This window comes from Herpailurus yagouaroundi, unplaced genomic scaffold (genome assembly GCF_014898765.1).
Source record: "Herpailurus yagouaroundi ecotype Mexico unplaced genomic scaffold, PumYag 189, whole genome shotgun sequence".
Taxonomy (NCBI): domain Eukaryota; kingdom Metazoa; phylum Chordata; class Mammalia; order Carnivora; family Felidae; genus Herpailurus; species Herpailurus yagouaroundi.
The window spans coordinates 13458056-13477970 of record NW_024412420.1 but is presented as its reverse complement, the minus strand read 5'-3'; the positions used below and the strand labels follow the sequence as shown (position 1 = coordinate 13477970).

The window sequence follows — 19915 nt, the reverse complement described above, 5'->3', positions numbered from 1 at the left end:
CTCTAAAATACAAATGGGTATGGAACCAAACACACACACACACACACACACACACACACACACACACACACACACACACACACACACCGCACACGGGACTATCTGCAGCACTAGAATGGTTCTTCCCAATACCACATCCTTTTGGGGGGAGGGGGGAAGGAACTTTCACATTTGTTTATTTTTACTCGCCATCTCTTTTTCAGCACAGTTTTTTTTTTTCAATACCACATCCTAAGGGTACCGTTTAGAGCTTTCTCGCTCGGTCCCCCACGCCCTGTGTTCTTCGGGGGCCCCTACACAGCACAGAACCTTTTAATCAATCATTTCTGAACTTCTAAGGTCCAGCGAAGTTCCTGACGCATATTACGTGCTCAAAAGAGGTTTTTGGGTAAATTTACCAATGTTTCTGTGCCCCCGACTACATTAGACTTCTTAAAAAGGAGACTCCGGACGTCACTCGCTCCAGCAGCCCTCGGCGCCGACACCGCCCACTTCGCCGCGAGAACTTAACCCGACGTCCAGCATTTATTACGTAATAAAACTGCGCCCTGAAGCCGTGGAGGGAAGAGGCGGATTGAGCAGGCTCCGGGACACGTGACGGGATTGGGCGGGGCATCAAGGTTCATATCCCAGAGTCCTTTGCACTGACTCCTTTTCCGACTCCTTGTTGAGCAAAGATGTCGAAGCGAGGTAAGTATCTGGGAGATCCTTCGCCATCTGTCGCGAGGTGGCTGCTGGTCGCGCCCGGAGCGGTGGCCACGGGCAGCTGTGGCGCTTTGCGCTCCTCCCGGGCGGAGAGGGAGAGGAGGGCCACGAGAGAGCGCTGGAAGGGCTGCCGAAAGCGGCTGGGGGGCCTGGCGGGTTGAGTTGGCCGGATCCGGACGGGGCTCTAGACCGAACCTCGCGGGGTCGCTCTGCGCCTAGAGCTCCAGTAATGGAATTGAAGTGGGGCTGGCTTAGGCCCCATGCTGGGCGACTTGTGCGGGCTCCCGGCTTGCAAGAAGAGCTACGTCGTGCAAAAGCTGGAGCGAAGATTGGGTGGTTCAGCCCCCTTACTCTCCACGTAAAGGCGGTAATAGTGTGGAATTGGCTGTTCGCCATGAGAACGGGGTGGCACATGGGGAGGGGTAGGTGGAATCCCAGAGAGAGGGAATTTAGTCTGCCGTTTCCCAAAGCACGTGCGAATGAATTTATACCTTACGAGTGAGGGCAACTCCGAACCATGACTAGACAGCGACCCCATTCTTGTGTTCCTTTCTACCCGCAGGACGTGGTGGGTCCTCCGGTGCGAAATTCCGGATTTCCCTGGGTCTTCCGGTCGGAGCCGTGATCAACTGTGCTGACAACACGGGTGAGACCTTCAGCTGCACCCTGCCAACACCCCCCCCCCCCCTTTTAAAAGCACTCGTTGGGCCTTGACTAATGACCCACTGAGCCGTCAAGAAAGGGCAGAGGAAAAACACTGCTTTTGGGTGAAGCAGCAGCATGCTGTGTTGTTTTGCTTCAATCGGTGGTGTGACAAGGTATTGCACCTTGGTCAGGTGTGGGGGGGGGGGCGACTAACTCTTTGGGAGTAAGAGGGGAGGGAGAGGGTCTGGAAGTGACGGGGTGGGGGGGGAAATGTTACACCGGGAGAACTGCTTAATAAGCTCTCCAAAAAAGTCATGTTTGTTTACATTTTTTTATAGGAGCCAAAAATCTGTATATCATCTCTGTGAAGGGGATCAAAGGAAGACTGAATAGACTTCCTGCTGCTGGCGTGGGTGACATGGTGATGGCCACAGTGAAGAAAGGCAAACCAGAGCTCAGAAAGAAGGGTGAGTGGAGGTCCTGAGTCCTCCTGTTGCTTGGTGGACAGGTGCCCTTTACTAGAAAATGGAACAGTTACTCTACCATTTTCAAGGCTTCTTAAAAGCTTGATTTTCTTTGAGAGGAAGTCTGAGCTATTTATCTGCAATTGAAGTTTTGCTCTTGGCTGTGTTAGAGACTATTCTCTTCCCTATCTGGTTTTGTTGTATCTGTCGCTTTTTTTTTTTTTTTTAATTGTTTTAAGTAATCTCTGCCCAGCCTGGGGCTTGAACTCATTACCCTGAGATCAAGAGTGACATGCGCTAGTGACTGAGCCAGCCATACACCCCATTGTTACATTTGTCCTTGTCCCCTTACGCCCTAAGTGTATTTGCCACACTGAAGTCAGGGCCCATCTTTTAAAAATGTAAGTCTGGGGTGTCTGGGTGGCTCAGTCAGTTAAGTGGCAGACTTCAGCTCAGGTCACAATCTCACGGTCTCTGAGTTCGAGCCCAGCGTCGGGCTCTGTGCTGAGAGCCTGGAGCCTGCTTCAGATTTTGTGTGTCCCTCTCTCTCTGCCGCTCCCCTGCTTTCTCTCTCTCTCTGTCACGAACTGAATAAATATTTGGAAAAAAAAAATTAAAGTGTAAGTCTTGGGGCACCTGGCTGGCTTAAATGTAAACCTTGGCTTGTCATTTCCCTACTTAAGTTCTTTCTTGGTTCCCAATACAAGCTGCGAGGAAGTACATATTTACCCTGCCATTTCCCTGAGTTCAGTGGATAGTTCTAAACCACATCAGGTACCTATATCTGTAGAAACAAAAGCCCTGTCCTTGTAGAACTTAGTCCTTCTTCATGGTGCCTTCTCCAGCTCTGTTGCTTTCAGGTCTTGATTTCTCCCTCCACCTTCCTTGGTGCTTCAGATCCTTTGTACTTTGTGCCTCCTGCCTGGAATACTCAAATTCAATCATCTTTAGCTCACTTCCTCGTTAACACATCTCCCCATCCACCAACACCCCCCCCGCCCCCCATCCTCCAGTAACCTAAATCCAAGTGGTATTTTTTGTGTAGCATTAGAGTTGTTTCTTCTACTTAAGTTCAGAAGATCAGGTAACTGTCTGGTTCATTGCTGATTTCTCAGCTACAAATGAATATGGTGGTGTTTAGTGTATATATATGTGTGTGTGTGTATAATTTAAAAAATTTGTTTTAGTATTTATTTATTTTTGGGAGAGACAGTGCAAGCAGGGTAGGGAGGGGCAGAGAGAGAGACAATCTGAGGCAGGCTCCAGGCTCTGAGCTGTCAGCACCGAGCCCTCGAACCCATGAAGTAGGGGATCATGACTTGGGCTGAAGTCAGACACTTAACTGACTGAGCCACCTAAGCGCCCCAGTTTTTAAGTAACCTCTGCACCCAGCATGGGGCTTGAAGTCAGGATCCCAACATCAAGAGTCACATGCCCTACCAACTGAGCCAGCCAGATGCCCCAGTAAATGTGGGGTTAGTTTGGTTTTTTGTTTTTTTAATAGGCATTTAGAGTTGACCAGGTGTCAGGCAAGTTTCCTTTACTGGAACTACTGATTTGAAAGGGAAGAATGAAAACTTGAATAAAGTGGTTGTGAGATTCAGATAAAGCGTGTAGAGTATTTGGCCTGGGACACCTAGCACTTTGTAAGTACAGAATAACATATTCTTCGTGTTTTAAGGCAGGTTCTTTTTATAGAGGAGATTAACTCAAGATTGTGACTTGTCAAAAGTTTGTCATGATTGCTTCTAAATCTCTTCTGGTAGACACTAAAACGGGGAGCTGGTCATTGCTTAATCCCCACTAGGTGTAGGAGTTGGTCGAGGGGAGGAGGTTTTGGGGCACTTCTGACTTGTAATGTCTTGTCTGGTTTTAGAGCTTCTGATACTCAGTGAACTTAACTTCAGCTCTTGGAACTTTCCTCCTGTACCTGTTTAGTCTGTCTGCCCTGGAATGTTTTCCTCTTCCTGAGGAGTTTGAGCTATCACTTGAATATACAGTACAAATATGATGGGTCTTGGCCACATACTGCAGTTACTCCTGGTAAACCTGCATAAACACACATCTCTACCGCTTGGTTTTTTTAGCCTTTGGGTCAAAAATCTTTGTTCTCCTTTAATACCACTTGAGGGTTTGGTAGGCAAGGAGTACCAAGCATTGTGGTTAAACATCGATTAATCAATGTGTAAATTGAGATCTACATGTGACTGGACAGGCTTTCCTCTTAGAACACTTGCTGGGTCTGATCTGTGGCCTGGAAAGCTGTCAGAGAAGGGCAGAGCAACCCGCTTGTCACCGTTGGTGAGATGGCAGCAATACATGTTGTTGGTCTCCATCTGATTATTGTGGGACAGACCAGAGAACACTTCATGGTTTTAAAAATAGTTGTGAATTTCCAACTCCATCAATGTCTTACTTGTTCTGGGTTCTGCCAAATGAATACATCCCCTCACGTTAGGCTTCCATATAGCAGAAACTTGAAATGCAGGCAGTGGAAAGGGGCAGTTTTGGAAGTCCAAAGTCTTAGATTTGTGTGGCCTTGTTCATCTGCTAGATTGGTCATTTGTGAGAATTTAAATGGTTATGAGTAGGGGTGCCTGACTGGCTCTGGGTAGAGCATACAACTCTTGATCTTGGGGTCATGAGTTCAAGCCCCATGTTGGGCGTAGAGTTTACTTTTTAAAAAATGGTTTTGAGTAGATAAGGGCTCAACAGGAGGCTCTTAGTAAATACTAGTTAACCCTCAACGTGTATTTCATTGTTAAAAACTTGATCAGAGTCTATGTATAGAGACAGTATTTGCCTCAAGGATAGCCAGGATCCCTGTCCTATAAAAAATCCTGTATTTGCAGTGTCTGACCTTGAATATGGCAATGTAACTGTTCCCTCTATTTTCCAAGAGGAAAACTTGAACCTCAGATTATTAAGTAACTTGTTCAGTGACTGTCAAGATTTGCATGCTGGGGCGCCTGGGTGGCTCAGTTGGTTGGGCGTCTGACTGTATCTCAGGTCGAATCTCGCGCTCTGTGAGTTCGAGCCCCACGTCAGGCTCCGTACCTGTCACTCGGAGCCTGTTTCGATTCTGTGCCTGCCGTCTGACTCTCTCCCGTCCGTTGCCTGTGCCAAGAAAGTAAATAAAGGCTAAAAAAAAAATTTTTTTTTTTAAAAATAAAAAAAAATTAAAAAAAAAAAGATTTGCATGCAGGTTGTGTCTGACTTTAGTTCTTTCAAGTGCAGTAGGTGAAGATCTGGGAAAGTGTTCACTTTACGTGCAGGTAAGTTTTTAGAAGTTACTTAAGACCCTGGAAAACAGTTCCTCAAAAAGTTAAACCCAGTTAATTACATAGGCAATAGAAGTTAAATTAAAATTGCCCAACTTTCAGACTTCCAAGAGATGATCACTGTTAATATTTTGCCGTATGTCCTTTTTTCTTGACTTCCGTGCAAAAAATTTCTTGTTTAAATGGGACCATGACCTTCCCATTAACCCATTCTTCTTGCTTCACAGATGATTGTACTACATATGAAAAATTACAGATAGCCCTAATGATTTTTAAATGATTCTGTTTTATGTTTTTGCCATGAGATAGATGGGTTAATTCCAAGTTTTTGCTGTATTAACATACGTATGTGCCCAGCAGTAGCAGTTAGGCATTTGAGATAAAGTAGAGTGTGTGGTCACGATCCTGGACGTACTCAGGGAGTTCAAGGAGTGTGTGTACACGTATGCACGCTAGAAGTTGCAGGGTTTCTTTGGCTAAATTCATGTGTAAATGAGCTGATATTTATATAATCTAACATGGTACATATTCAGTTCCAACATAATCTTGGAGGGCAGTAATTTTTACATCTAGGTGTGTATTTTCTTAGAAGTTTTTATCTGTACTGGGGTGGAACATTGCCTAATGAGTTAATAGCTTGGCCTCTCTACTTTTTCAGTTTTTTTGTTTGTTTGTTTTTTAACATTTATTCATTTTTGAGAGACAGAGCATGAGCAGGGAAGGGGCAGAGAGAGAGGGAGACACAGAATCTGAAGCAGGTTCCAGGCTCTGAGCTGTCAGCACAGAGCCCGATGCAGGGCTCGAACTCACGAACTGCAAGATCATGACCTGATTCGAAGTCGGACACTCAACTGACTGAGCCACCCAGGCGCCCCACTACTTTTTCAGTTCTAAAGGGGGTCCCATTTTGTGATACTAGGATCTTAACAGTCCCCACCTGTTGGGTGAAAGCATAGAAGGTGCTTAGCAAGTTTCCTGCTGGTATGTTGCTAATTGTTCTCCTGAAAGAAGGTCCAAATTTACACTTGAAGGAAATGCAGGCAGTTTTGACTTGGAGTAAGGTCTTTCCATAAGGGGCGATTGGTGTTTGATAAGGGGCTTGTCTCTCAGACTTGCTTTTAGGGAATGAAAAGCTAATGGTGAGTATGCATTCCGTCCAAATGGAAATGTTGGGGAACTGGGTGGGATGTAAACTGCTCTCTTGTGGTGGCACTGGGACAGGTTAAATGACTGCTACCCTTTTTTCCCTTGTAGTACATCCAGCAGTGGTAATTCGACAACGAAAGTCATACCGGAGAAAAGATGGAGTGTTCCTCTATTTTGAAGATAATGCGGGGGTCATAGTAAATAATAAAGGTGAAATGAAAGGTAAGAAAGTATCCACGTTGTTCCCTAGGTCTTTGAGATGGGACAATTTAACCTTGGGTCTGTCTGATCTTACCTGTCACCACATTCTTTTTTTATGCAGGTTCTGCTATCACAGGACCCGTTGCAAAGGAGTGTGCAGACTTGTGGCCTAGGATTGCATCCAATGCTGGCAGCATCGCATGATTATTTCCTTTATCTGTTTTAAAAAAGAAGTAAAAGTTATGTGCTCACAGTGTTTGCCTTCTTGTTCTCTTGTACACGTTACTCTTCTTGACATCACCTAGCCCTTGCTTCCTTTTGTAAAATGAAATTACTCAGTGCAAACTTTCTGGGGACGTGTGTGAAACAAGGATAAACAGTACTTGCACTTTTCGACTCTATAGACACTTACAGACTTTCCAATTTCTGCTGTAAAAACTTATTTGGGTTTGGAGTCCTTAAATCGCAGATAGTGGGTACTGTTTGATAGGAGGTTACCCCAGGTAACTGCCTTGCAATTCATTTGAGATAATGTAGAGTGAATGGTCAGATCCTAGACACACATGGAGGTCCAGGAGCAACGTGAGGAAGGACCAGATTCAGGTGTATAGATGCATATTTGTGCAGTTCTGGGTTTTGGGTAAACTGGCACATAAATGACTTTATTTGTAAAATCTAACATGTATGTAACTGCCATTGGGTTTGCTTTTATGAATGATGATTAAATTATTTTATTTTAAATTATCAGGTTTTTTGCTATCAAAACATTTTGACAGGATGGCTGTATAATGTACCTGCTAAACCTTAGTTCGAGGATAAAAGGTGATGGGGGCTCCTGGGTGGCACAAGCCAGGTCACAAGCTCACAGTGCCTGAGTTGGAGGCCCAGATTGCAGAGCCTGCTTGGGATTCTCTCTGTCCCTTCCCCACTCTAAACTTAAAAAAAAAAAACTTCAAAACCTTAAAAAATAAAAGTGATGTGATGATACCAGCACAGTGGGTGTAAACCTTGGCAAATTCTGCTTGAAGGAATTGGACATTGGTTTTTGTTTTTGTTGTTAAGAATCTAAAGCAGGCTCCACATTGAGCGTGGAACCCTACACTGGACTCAATCTCACAACCATGGCATCATGACCTGAGCTAAAATAGAGTTGGATATTCAACCAACTGAGCCACCCAGGTGCCCCTGTAACTTTTCTTTCTGAACCATGAGAAGATTTATGTGATGTTTCAAGGCCTGAGGAAAAATGACCATTTGGCAGGTTTGGGTCAATAGTGTGGCCTAAAGATGTTGGAATAGGCTTTTTAGATTGAGGTTTGTGTTCATGTATCTTATTTTCAGATTAACAGTATTCTGAGTTAATTTTTTTTTTTTCTATTTATTTTTGGGACAGAGACAGAGCATGAACGGGGGAGGGGCAGAGAGAGAGGGAGACACAAAATCGGAAACAGGCTCCAGGCTCCGAGCCATCAGCCCAGAGCCCGACGCGGGGCTCGAACTCACGGACCGCGAGATCGTGACCTGGCTGAAGCCGGACGCTTAACCGACTGCGCCACCCAGGAGCCCCAAGATTAACAGTATTCTGAAAATACCCAGCCTTAAGTGTTCTCTTGTAAGGCTAGAGATGAGAGTATGTAAGGACCCCAGCACATACTCCGTAAGATTACCCTTTTGTCCAAGATTCTGCATGGAATGTATTAGATTTAAGTAGTCCTCAACCTGAGGAGTTAAAAAGACATGTACAGGCAATATCACAGGCCAGTTAAGTCAGATTATAGAGGTAGGACCCAGACCTCAGTACCTTTTAAAGATTCCCCAGGAGATTCCGAGGTGCAGCAGCCAAGATTGAGATCTGGTGCTGTCTAGACGGAGCCTATCTTGTTTTAGAAATACATTCAGAAGTCTAAAACAGACCTGTCTTCCTCCTGCCCCCTATCCTCCAGCCTGGTGAGATTGAAGTCTTTAATGTGACATGAGATGTAAAATTAGTCCTTTTTATCCTGTTGTGTGAACTCTACATGTGAAATTTCTCACCTTCAAATAGGAGTGAGGGCTGGGTCTCTTCCCTACCTTGTCTTATGTCTTACATGTTCTGCCTGGGTCCATTTCAAGTTGTAACAGAGTAGACTCAAACTATAGACATTAACCTATAATTTCAGGTTTCTAGGAATTTGCCTTTCATGGTATAGAAACCTTAGATATGCTGAGTATTGCCAGAATTAGTGGTTTTCTGCGTATATAAAGCAACCTTTTCTAATACATGTGCCTTCATATAGTGAATATAAAAGACTTCTGATCCTGTTGTCTCGTGTAGGATAATCGCATCTCAGAGTTGGGTGTGAGGAGTAGTTTGAGGGTTAAACCATCTGTGTAAGAGCTTCTTCAAGGGGAAAAGTTGAAGGAAATAAAAATCACCTGTAGTCACAACAACTAGAGGAAATCATTGTTCATGGTTTGCTATATCCTGTCACATATACAAAAAAAATTAGCCAGGGGATAATGTGTCAACCTGCTGGTTTCTTGTGTTTTTTGTTGTTTTTTTGTTTGTTTGTTTTTGTTGTTGTTTTTTTAAATTTTTTTTTCAACGTTTATTTATTTTTGGGACAGAGAGAGACAGAGCATGAACGGGGGAGGGGCACAGAGAGAGGGAGACACAGAATCGGAAACAGGCTCCAGGCTCTGAGCCATCAGCCCAGAGCCCGACGCGGGGCTCGAACTCACGGACCGCGAGATCGTGACCTGGTTGAAGTCGGACGCTTAACCGACTGCGCCACCCAGGCGCCCCTGTTGTTGTTTTTAAGCTGGAGGAGGAATACTAGCTGATGGAAATAATTGGGTTGGGTGGGGAGAAGTGCTTTACGAGGACTTCCTGGAAGTCAGGAGACCTGAATTCTGGCTCTGGATCCACCACTAAGTGGGTTTAGGGAATATCCCAATGTTTCTTGAGCTTCAATTCCCACTTGTGTAAAATGAGAGTCGGAAGTAGATGCTATCTGAACTTTCTGATCATTCTGGGTACAAACAAGCTTCTCAAGGAGACGGAGTTTGGGAAATGTATATAGTAGGGTGGGGGTGGGGCCCAGTTGCGTTCACACTGCCCAAGTTCTGAATCCCCCTCTTCAATCTCCAACTCCTCTTGCGTGGCCTCCTGTTGGTCATCCTTCACCTCACGGCCACGCAAGCAACTTCCCTCACAGCCCTGGGGGTCTACCCTATTAGATGGGGCCATAGGGTTTGTGTCTCAGGAGTCTCTGACACGTCACAATGCGCAGGGGAGCCCCTACCTAGGGCCCTCAATTCCCACCAGAAAGGCCCTCGGAGGCTGTAGTGGTTGGGATGTCGCGCGTGTGCGAGTGTCCTCTGCGGCTGGAAAAGGGCTTCATCTTGGATGGTGTGGCCGTGAGCACCATGGCCCGCACCTATGAGCGCCTGAGGCCCAAGGTCTGGTCGGCGATTCCGCCCTACAACGCTCAGCAGGACTACCACGCCCGCCGATACTTCCGGAGCCGCGTGGTTCCGCCAGTGCTGCGCCGGACTGAACAGGTTATTTATAAGAGTGCCCCGGACGATCCCACTGTCTGTCCCCACAGAGCTCGACCCTGTGGCGGGGCGTTTTACCCCTCGGGCGGGCCCTCCCACCTCCTCGGTTTTCTTACTGAACCCCCGGAACTGGCGCAGGCGGATGACAGGTATTGAGTTCACTGGGCTCACAAAATCACTTTCCATCCCTGAATTTGAGAATGTTCCCATTTTGGGTTTCTGCAAGCCTTAGCGAACGGGCCTGGAACCTGGCCTCTCCCAAACAGATCGGTGTCATTGTCCTTTTTGACGTCATGGACCCGACCTTGGGGTGATCTCGCACCACAGATTCTCTAAGAGCGCGAAAATCCTTGTGACCTCAGCGAACACCTGCCAGGCGGGGCGCCCTCCATCGGTGACGTCATAGCTGCAGAGGCGCCCCCTCGATGGGACCTTCTGTGAGCAGGCAGGAAGGAAGCTTCCCGAACCTCTGCTACCTCACTGTCCCCAGCCCTTTCCCCTCGTGGATGTTGCCCCTTCTCAGCAGAGTCCTACCCGGGATCAAAGATCCTGACGCTATTTGCTGATGGCTTCAACACCTTTGCCTCCAATATTTCTGTCTCCATATGTCACAGTGGTATGGGTAGGGGAGAGGAGGGCTTAGCGGGGGTTATTCTGGGAACAAATCTTGGGTTTTTTGTGTGTGATCTCAGTGTTTGTGTCTGCGTGTATATCGCATGTATATGGACACATCTGTATGTGCCATGCTTGAGGGTGTACGTGTAATTACTCATGTAATTTTTATGACAGAACCAGAGTCTAGGAGGAAAAAGGAGAAAAACTTGAGTATTTAAAAACTTGAAAATAATATGGTGTGCACACTTTTTAAATTTTCCATTTGTAAGTATTTAACCATCACAACTGTTTGTAGTAGGTATTACTTCATTTGCATAGAGATAATGGGGGTTTGGGGCTCCTGGGTGGCTCAGTGGTTTAAGCCTCTGACTTTGGCTCAGGCTCAGGTCATGATCTCACAGTTCGTGGGTTCAAGCCCCGCTTTGGGCTCTGTGCTGACAGCTCAGAGCCTGGAGCCTGCTTCAGATTCTGTTTACCTCTCTCTCTGCCCCTCCCCTGCTCGCATGTGCTCTCTCTCTCCCTCTCCCTCTCTCTCAGAAATAAACATTAAAAAAAATAATAATGGGGATTTTTGTTTATTTTTTTGTTTTGTTGTTAAGTAAACCCTGCCCCCAATGTGGGGCTTGACCTTACACACCCAACATCAAGAATGGCATGCTCTACAGACTGAGCCAGCCAGGCTTCCCCAAATAATGTATGTTTGTTTGCTTGTTTATATTTTGAGAGAGAAGTGTGCAAGTGAGCGAGGGGCAGAGAGAGAGAGAGGGAGTGGGGCTCACAGAAGTGGGGCTCACCCGAAGCAGAGCTCGAGCTCACCCGATGTGGGACTTGAACTCACAAACTGTGAGATCATGACCTGAGCCAAAATCAGATGCTTAACGACTACGCCACCAAGTTGCCCCAATAATGCATATTTTTAAAGTAAATTAAGTAACGTTTACTATGCCAGGCCCTTTGTTGAAACTATCTCACTTAAATCTCTCAGCAACCCTCCTTAAAGCCAGGAGGAAATTGAGGTCCAGAAAAGCTGTGTCATTGGCCCAGGGTCACACAGCTTGTTAGTGGCAGAGCTGGACTGGAACCAGTCTGTCTGGCAACAGACAGCCCTTAACTGCCCAGCTATGCTGCCTCTCCCTGAGAGATAATAGGTCAATACGTATATTTATATTTAATCTGTCTGGCCCAGTTACCCCTGGCTGTGACCTCTTCTCTCTCCCCGAAATAAGCCCAAAGGGAGTTTGCGTGTGCACCTCTCAGCATGGTGGCTGACAGTCTGTTTTCTCCCTCACTTTCAGGATCTCGGGGGCACAGGCAGGGATGGCTGGATAGTGGATTATTTCCACATCTTCGGGCAAGGACAGAGATACCTGAACCGGAGAAACTGGGCAGGGGCAGGCAAGTGCCACCTGGCTTTCCAGCCTCACCATGGACCCACTTGGAAGAGTGATGTGCATTCCCCCAGTTCAGAGAGAGAAACCGGGCCACAGAGAGCCCTGTTTTCAGGGGAAGAGGCCCAAGGACTGCATCCTCCAGCTTTTCTTCTCATGCATGAGCAGATGGTGTCACTGTGCTCCTTATATTTAGTGATTGAGTGCCTACTGTATGTCAGATGCTTTCTGCCCTCACGCTATCCCTGTGCTACAGCCGGGGAAACGGAAGTTTAGGGTGGTAAAGTGATTGGCCAAGAAGGGCTTAGCTGGGATCAGAGTTCCACTCTTTCCAACTCTAAAACCCATGTTCCCCTCACTGCTCCCGGCCTGAGCGGGCTGTGTCCTGCTCCTTTTCCGAGCCCAACTTAGCAACAAGAAAGGCAGGGTTGAGAGCTGTTTTTCTGACAGTGTGAACCCTCCTCCCACCCAACCCCATCGCCCTTTCACCACACTCTAGTCACATGATCGTATGCACCATTTGGCCAAAGTGAGCTCATCCATTTTCTCCAGATGGGTCAGAAGCAAGGGTGAAATGTTTTCAGTCTTCCTGGGAGCAAGGCAAGTTCGGCCAAGCCCAGAATCTTCTGGCCCCTCCTGTGCTAGCACATACCATTCACGCTCCTCCTGTATACTATTCGTGGTATGTGGTTTGGTTTCTAGAAAGCTGTCTCCTTGACTTCATCAACCCTTGGCTTTTAATCAAGACCCTTGAGACACTCCAGGATTGAGGTTTTAGCTGGGACATGGGGAGCATGTTCTATACCAGCCCTGGGACGGCGGGGGCGGGGGGGTGGGGGGAAGCAAGCGGGAGGGGGGTGGTGGCTGAATGCAGGCTCAGGCTTCTCTCTGTGCCCCCAAGGGCATTCCCTCCAGCAGGTGACAGGGCATGATAACTACAATGCTGATTTGAAAATGATCAACGGGTTCAATGGTCGGTTTGGCTATCGCAGGAACACCCCAGACCTCCGCCAGCGCCCGTCGGTCTTTGGAGAGGTCACCCGATTCCCTCTCTTCTGACAGCATCTCTTCCCTTCCCACCCCTTGACCTGAATAGAAGACAGATGTTTAGACGATCTCTCAATTCTACTTTTAGATAAACAGTGATGTTATTGTGCCTCCAAGTGTGCTATTTCTTTCCCAAGTTTGGGACCGGGGCCAGCTAGTTTCTTCACCTTCTGCGTCTCTAGCCTTTGGGGAGGAAGTGGGAGGAGAGAGGCCATCCTCAGGCCTGTGCCCTTACGCTCCATGCCCACGAGTGCCAGGCTTGAAAGGAGGCCTCAGTTCTCCCCCGCCCATGTAAGAAGAAACTGCACTGCTTACCGAGCCCTCCACAAAGCTCTGCCCCAGGCAGCAGCAGGGCCCTGGGTTAGACACCGGCTACTGATGTTCCATCAAGAACTGAGCCAAAAGGGATTCGGCCAAAGGGATTGTCATTGGTTGCCCTGAGAAGGGTTTCCTGATTTTCCTGAGAGTCATCCCATCCAAAATAACTGACATCTTCCTTCTCCTCTCTACCCTCAGTCCATCAAGAGTCAGGGCATGAACAAGGGGATATCTGGGGGTGTTTTTTAGCCTCTGGATTCTGATCTAGTAATTCTGACACAGTGCTTGTGGGCATTTTCTCTGCTGGTGCTCTATCAGTTTCCTTTTCAGCTAGTTTCCAGGATGTCATTTTTCAAGTGTCCCCACCCAGTTCACTGGTGACCAAGAGAAAAGCCACAGCAGATGATGGATACAAAAGAAGGTGGAGCTTTAGAACACAAAGCCTGCCAGAGCTCTGGTGTGGGTGGAACCTGGTGGTATTGAGTCACCTTAAGTGGACAAGGAAGAGAAGAATAATAGGTCATGGGGGTATAGCTCAGGGGTAGAGCATTTGACTGCAGATCAAGAGGTCCCCGGTTCAAATCCGGGTGCCCCCTTCCTCCTCCCTTTTGTAATTCCATTAAGTGGAAGTCAGTAAGGGCACCATACCTCTTAACTCCCAGCCAGAGTGTCTAGAGAGGACAAAGAATTGTCAATGCATTCTTTGATTGAAACACTAATCTCCCCAGATTCCAAAGGATACTTAGCTGAGACCCCTGGATGACCTTGTTGGGCTTCAATTAAGACAAAGTCCCCTGGGGCACCTGGGTGGCTCAGTGGGTTAAGCATCCACCTTCAGCTCAAGTCATGATCTCACAGTCCGTGAGTTCAAGCCCCGCGTCAGGCTCTGTGCTGACAGCTCAGAGCCTGGAGCCTGCTTTGGATTCTGTGTCGCCCTCTCTCTCTCTACCCCTCCCCTGCTCATGCTCTGTCTCTCTATCTCAAAAGTAAATAAAAACATTAAAAAATAAAATAAAGACAAAGTCCCCTAAGGAAATTCTGAATCTAAAATTAGGTATGAGAGCTTTGAACATAAATGTAGCAATCTGAGGGATGAGAGTACAGGTAAAGAGGATCATACAACATGCGTTTTTGAGAGCTTAGGCCAGTGCATGTAAGGCAGCTGTAACTTAAAAGATGAAACAGGGCCCCTGCCCTCAGGGAGCTTTATGTCTGCTGGAAGTTGACATATTCATACACAGCTATCAGAGGAAGACATCGGGTTGTAGCTCAAGGAAGAAACATCTTTTAAAAATACCTACCCACCTTTTCTAGACATAACTTCTAAGTGAAGCTATCCTACAATTTGAGGGGACATTTCTGCCTAATCTGAAGAGTTTATTATGGACATGTTGTTTCTGACGCCACAATCCCTTCTAGATGGTTCAGGGCACTTTCCTCTTAGTAGTTTATTGTGCCAGTCAGAGTTCTTGGCATGGAATAGATACCCACTCTGGCCACTGTAAGGAGAAAAGGAGTCTCCTAGAGGCGGGGGGACTCATGGTGTTGATGGAAGTTTGGAGAACCTAATTCACAAAGCATTAACTATGAAGGGCAGCAGAGGAGGGAAATCCAGCTCTGGTCTCCTCTCTCAGGAAGTGTCCACTGCTGATGTCACCAATTCAGGGCATTTATCACCAAGTCGTGGTATGGTTCCAGCTGGACCTGCATCTCCAGGATACTTCCTCAAGCTTCAAGATGCCAAGTGCAGGGCGCCTGGGTGGCTCAGTCGGTTAAGCGTCTGACTTTGGCTCAGGTCATGGTCCCAAGGTTTGTGGGTTTGAGCCCCGCATCGGGCTCTGTGCTGACAGCTCAGAGCCTGGAGCCTGTTTCAGATTCTGTGTCTCCCTCTCTCTCTTTCTGCCCCTCCCCTGCTCACACTCTATCTATCAAAAGATTTGATTGGTTGAGTCATGGCCTGACGTGTGTGCAGTTTTCTGCCAGGAAGGCAAGGAGGTAGTGTTGCCTCATCAAGTTTGTCAGTGCGAGATAGTCCCCCTGAATTGGAGGGGTGTTTGGTGCAAAAATGGATGTATCGCCACTTTCCCTTCCTTGAAGAAACAATTGTAAGGAGAGAGCGTGAAAATTCACTGGTTTATAGTTCTAGTGGTCAAGAATTTGCTCTCTCACACCCCTTGATTTCCCATTTGCTAACGTTAGGTCAAAAACTTTTTTTTTTTTATGTTTATTTTGAGAGAGAGAGCAAGAGCAGGGAGGGAGGAGAGAGAGAGGGAGAGAGAAAATCCCAAGCAGGCTCTGCACTGTTAGTGATCTCAAGAACCGTGAAATCATGACCTGAGCTGAAATCAAGAGTCAGATGCTTATCCAACTGAGCCACTCAGGCGCCCCTGAAGAGGCATTTCATAAAGGAAGAGCTGCAAATGGTGGATAAACCCACGAAAACGGATGCAACATCACGAGTCATCAGATAAATGCAAATCGAAATCGTGTTGTGACACCATACATGCATCAGAATGACTAAAATGAAAAAGACTGGTAACATCAGACGGCAACTCTTACTTGGTGGGAATGTCAACTAGTGTGCCATTTTGGGGAAAGATCTGGCAGTTGGTAGAAAACTGAGGGACGCCTGGGTGGCGCAGTCGGTTAAGCGTCCGACTTCAGCCAGGTCACGATCTCGCGGTCCGTGAGTTCGAGCCCCGCGTCGGGCTCTGGGCTGGTGGCTCGGAGCCTGGAGCCTGTTTCCGATTCTGTGTCTCCCTCTCTCTCTGCCCCTCCCCCGTTCATGCTCTGTCTCTCTCTGTCCCAAAAATAAATAAATAAAAACGTTGAAAGAAAAAAAAAATAAAAAAAAAAAAGAAAACTGAAATGTACTGACCTTCTGGCCCAGCAATTCCATTCCTAGAATGTTACTCGGGGTAAATGAAAACATACTTACAAAAAGACCTAGATAGGAATGTTCGTAGAGACATTTTTCATAACAGGCAGAACTAAAAACAGACTAGGGTCCACCAACAGGAAGGTGATTTTTTTTTAATCTGTGGTTTATTCATACAAGGAAATCCTACTCATCCATAACAAGGAACGAATTACTGATTCAAGATGGATGAATCTCACCAACATAATGCTGATAAAAAACCTTACAGAGAAGATTGTACGTTGTATTATTCCAGTTATATGAAATTCTAGAACAGACACAACTAATCTATGGTGAAAACAAATCAAAAGAGTGGTTGCCTCTTGGGTGGGGGTGGGAAAGAGATTAGCCAGAAAGGGGAATGAGGGGAATTTTACGGGGATGATGTTAATGTTCCATTTGTTTGTTTCTTTCTTTTTTTAAGTACACTCCATTCCCATCATGGGGCTTGAACTCATGACCCTGAGATTCTGAGTCACATGTTCTACCAAATGAGCCAGCCAGGCACCCCATTGTTCCATTTCTTGATTGGGGTTTGGGTTACACCGGTGTATGTATCTGTCAGACTTAGTGAATGGACACTTAAGATTTATACATTTCATTTTATGTAACTTTAACACGAAATGAAAAACACCGTAAACAAATATGAACTCTAGTTAATGATATGCATGCTGAAGTATTTAGGAGAAAGTGTATTGTCTGCAATTTATTTTGATTTTTTAAATTATTTTGATATATATAAGTATATAAGTTATATATATTTATATGTAATAATTAAATTAATATAATTATTATATTTTATATTATTTGTATCTATAGGTTACATATGTTTATATCACATATATAATTTTTGTATATAATATATTTATCATATATAATTATATATTTATATATTTTATTTAAATTTATATTTATACATTTATATTTTATTTAATATATATATTTTTAAATTTTTTTTAATGTTTATTTATGTTTGAGAGACAGAGAGAGGCAGAGTGTGGGCAGGTGAGGGAGAGACAGAATCTGAAGCTCCAAGGCTCCAGGCTCCCAGCTGTCAGCACAGAGCCTGACGTGGGGCTTGAACTCACGAACTGTGAGATCATGACCTGAGTGAAGTCGGATGTTTAACCAATTGAGCCACCCAGGTGCCCCTAATATATTTTTATATAATATATTTATATATTTATATTTTATATTTTTATTTTTTACACATTAATTTATATTTATACATTTATATTTTATTTAATATATTTTTATATAATATATATTTATATATTTATATTTTGTATTTTTATTATTTACACATTAATTCTAATTTATATTAACTATATAAATCAACATAATAAATTATATATATAAAAATATAAATATATATTATATATAGAGAGAAAGAAATGTGATCAAGCCAGTATAGTAATATAGTAAAATGTTCACTGTGTTCACTGTAGAATGTAGGTGGTGAGTTTATAGATGTTCCGTGTAAAATTCGTTCACCTGTGTTGAATGTTTGAAATTTTTCATAATGAAATGTTGGGGACTGTTTTTATTTATTTATTTATTTATTGTTTAATTTTTTTTTTCAACGTTTTTTTTTTATTTATTTTTGGGACAGAGAGAGACAGAGCATGAACGGGGGAGGGGCAGAGAGAGAGGGAGACACAGAATCGGAAACAGGCTCCAGGCTCTGAGCCATCAGCCCAGAGCCCGACGCAGGGCTCGAACTCACGGAGCGGGAGATCGTGACCTGGCTGAAGTCGGACGCTTAACCGACTGCGCCACCCAGGCGCCCCCCAAGGGGACTGTTTTTTAAAAAGGTGAACCAATATAAGTAAAAGTATTAAATAAATGTCATTGCTATATGAACATGACAAAAATCATGACAGTGGTACTTTTGAATGACTGAAGTAGGTGAGCAGAGCATTACTTCATTTAATACACACAACAACCTTATGAGGTAGGTTAGGTACTAATAAAATCATTGTTTTGGTTATGGGGAAACTGAGGCTCAGAAAAGTTTCCCGACTTGCAATGTGGCATGCCAGTATCCCAGCCCAAGTGTGTTTTGACTCCAGAGCTCATTATGTTTTGCTGCTTGTGCAAAAATTTATTTCTCTGTGTTAATACATTACTTTGTACATTTCTCAATTGTAGCCTTTGTTATACTATAGTGATGTCAGGTGTTTAGATGTCTGTCACCACCTCCACACCATAAGCCCCTTCAGGGCAGAAACAGTTTCCATCTTTGTAGCTTCCATACAAAAGTATAGTGCTAACTAGCCTATAATCATCTCTCCCTTAAGGTGCTGATGGATGAAGGAAGGAAGAAAGAAAGAAATGCTTCCTAACTTCGATGACGTTTTGGCTAACTTACCCCCAAAGTTCCCTCTCCCACCACTTTCTGCAAAGATCTATGCTTAACCAGATCACTTGATCAGAGCCTATCTGTGTTCACCTTGGTCAACGCTGTGGGGCTATTTATGATTACTTGACAGGGCTGGTTGCTACAAGCCCCAAAGAAGCAAAAGTTGGAGCATCTGTCTCTGGAATAGCTGAGGAGTAGCAAAGACCTGACTTTACCTCAGGAAGAGAATTTGTCAGTTTGCAGACTATGGCTATAATACAATTTGTCCAGTGTCTGACATCTATTGAATGGAGGGATGGATGGAAGGATGGATGGATGGATGAATGATGAGTAGCTGGATGAAAAGGCAACACAAGTCAGCCACGGTGATTAATTTCTTGATCAGTGATGTCTCGCCTTTCCTTATTGGGGAAGCATCTCTGTATCACGATGTTTGTAAACAACCTTCACATTTCCTGGTTTCAGACAAGACTATATTTTTCCTTGAAAACTAACCTTATTCTAAAAACATTTTCAAATTTTACTGTGCATCTGAATCACACGAAGAACTTGTTAGAGTCTGGGGATTCGACCCTTTGGGAAGTCTGATTCAGTGATTCAGGGGTAGGGCCCAGGGTTCTGTAGGGTTGAATAAGACCTTCAGGGCAATCCATTATGGGTAGTCCCCAGGTCACAATTTGGAAAACACTGGTGAAAAGAAATTATTTCCTGCAATTTCAGTTCTCTCTCCCTCAAATATAGGGAGTCTTGTATTAAAATATTTTCCACCACAAAACTATGGCACCATTGACTTTTACAAGCATCCTTGTCCTAATCTCTCATGTCAATCAGATAGAGTCCTAGAAAAGAAGTTCTACAGATGTTAGTAACATGGTAGAATTGTTATCATCCACTGAGCATCTGCTATCTGCCAGACACTTTGTGAAATGCTTTACAAATGCTGTTTCATGTAATACAACAACTTTCACGGTAGGTGGTAGTATATTTATTATACAGACGGGGAAAAACCCTCAGAGAGGTTATATAACTTGTCCGAAGTCACAGTAACCTACATGGCATACAAAGTCATTGCTTTTTCAAATATACAACCCCTTTTATTATTGTGTAATTATTTAATTGTTTTAATGTTCATTTATTCTTGAGAGAGAGAGAGAGAGCCAGAGTGAGAATGGGGTAGAGAGAGGGGGAGGGCAGAGAGAGAGGGAGACACAGAATTCGAAACAGGTTCCAGGTTCTGAGCTGTCAGCACAGAGCCCGACGCAGGGCTCAAACTCAGAAGCCATGAG

At 45.0% G+C, this 19915-nt stretch overlaps 3 protein-coding genes and 2 non-coding genes across 5 annotated transcripts in view; 4 read left to right on the top strand and 1 right to left on the bottom strand.

The window, feature by feature from the left end:
* Positions 1-497, bottom strand: part of LASP1 (LIM and SH3 protein 1) — a 51437-nt gene extending 50940 nt beyond the window's left edge. The window contains exon 1 of the mRNA XM_040497359.1: positions 399-497. The gene's annotated coding sequence lies outside the window, so the exon portion shown is untranslated. The remainder of the gene's footprint in view (positions 1-398) is intronic.
* A 73-nt stretch (positions 498-570) lies between these two features.
* On the top strand, positions 571-6698 carry RPL23 (ribosomal protein L23). Its single transcript, XM_040497360.1, has 5 exons — positions 571-690; positions 1268-1351; positions 1689-1817; positions 6350-6463; positions 6564-6698. Exons 1-5 carry the CDS (start codon positions 678-680, stop codon positions 6644-6646), a joined length of 423 nt encoding a protein of 140 aa, XP_040353294.1. The 5' UTR covers positions 571-677; the 3' UTR covers positions 6647-6698.
* LOC121045215 (small nucleolar RNA SNORA21) lies at positions 1390-1524 on the top strand. Its single transcript, XR_005797642.1, has one exon. It is a non-coding gene; the product is annotated as a small nucleolar RNA SNORA21 (small nucleolar RNA).
* Positions 6699-9233: 2535 nt separating the features above from the next.
* SPMAP1 (sperm microtubule associated protein 1) lies at positions 9234-13148 on the top strand. Its single transcript, XM_040497356.1, has 3 exons — positions 9234-9985; positions 11893-11992; positions 12887-13148. Exons 1-3 carry the CDS (start codon positions 9779-9781, stop codon positions 13042-13044), a joined length of 465 nt encoding a protein of 154 aa, XP_040353290.1. The 5' UTR covers positions 9234-9778; the 3' UTR covers positions 13045-13148.
* A 726-nt stretch (positions 13149-13874) lies between these two features.
* TRNAC-GCA (transfer RNA cysteine (anticodon GCA)) lies at positions 13875-13946 on the top strand. The gene has a single exon. It is a non-coding gene; the product is annotated as a tRNA-Cys (tRNA).
* Positions 13947-19915: the final 5969 nt, after the last annotated feature.

Coding starts and splice junctions, on each gene's coding strand:
- SPMAP1 (XM_040497356.1), top strand. CDS start 9,779: ATGTCGCGCGTGTGCGAGTGTCCTCTGCGGCTGGAAAAGGGCTTCATC. Junction 9,986..11,892: donor TGCTGCGCCGGACTGAACAG/GTTATTTATAAG, acceptor CCTCACTTTCAG/GATCTCGGGGGCACAGGCAG. Junction 11,993..12,886: donor GAGAAACTGGGCAGGGGCAG/GCAAGTGCCACC, acceptor TGTGCCCCCAAG/GGCATTCCCTCCAGCAGGTG.
- RPL23 (XM_040497360.1), top strand. Junction 1,818..6,349: donor ACCAGAGCTCAGAAAGAAGG/GTGAGTGGAGGT, acceptor TTTCCCTTGTAG/TACATCCAGCAGTGGTAATT. Junction 6,464..6,563: donor TAATAAAGGTGAAATGAAAG/GTAAGAAAGTAT, acceptor TTTTTTATGCAG/GTTCTGCTATCACAGGACCC.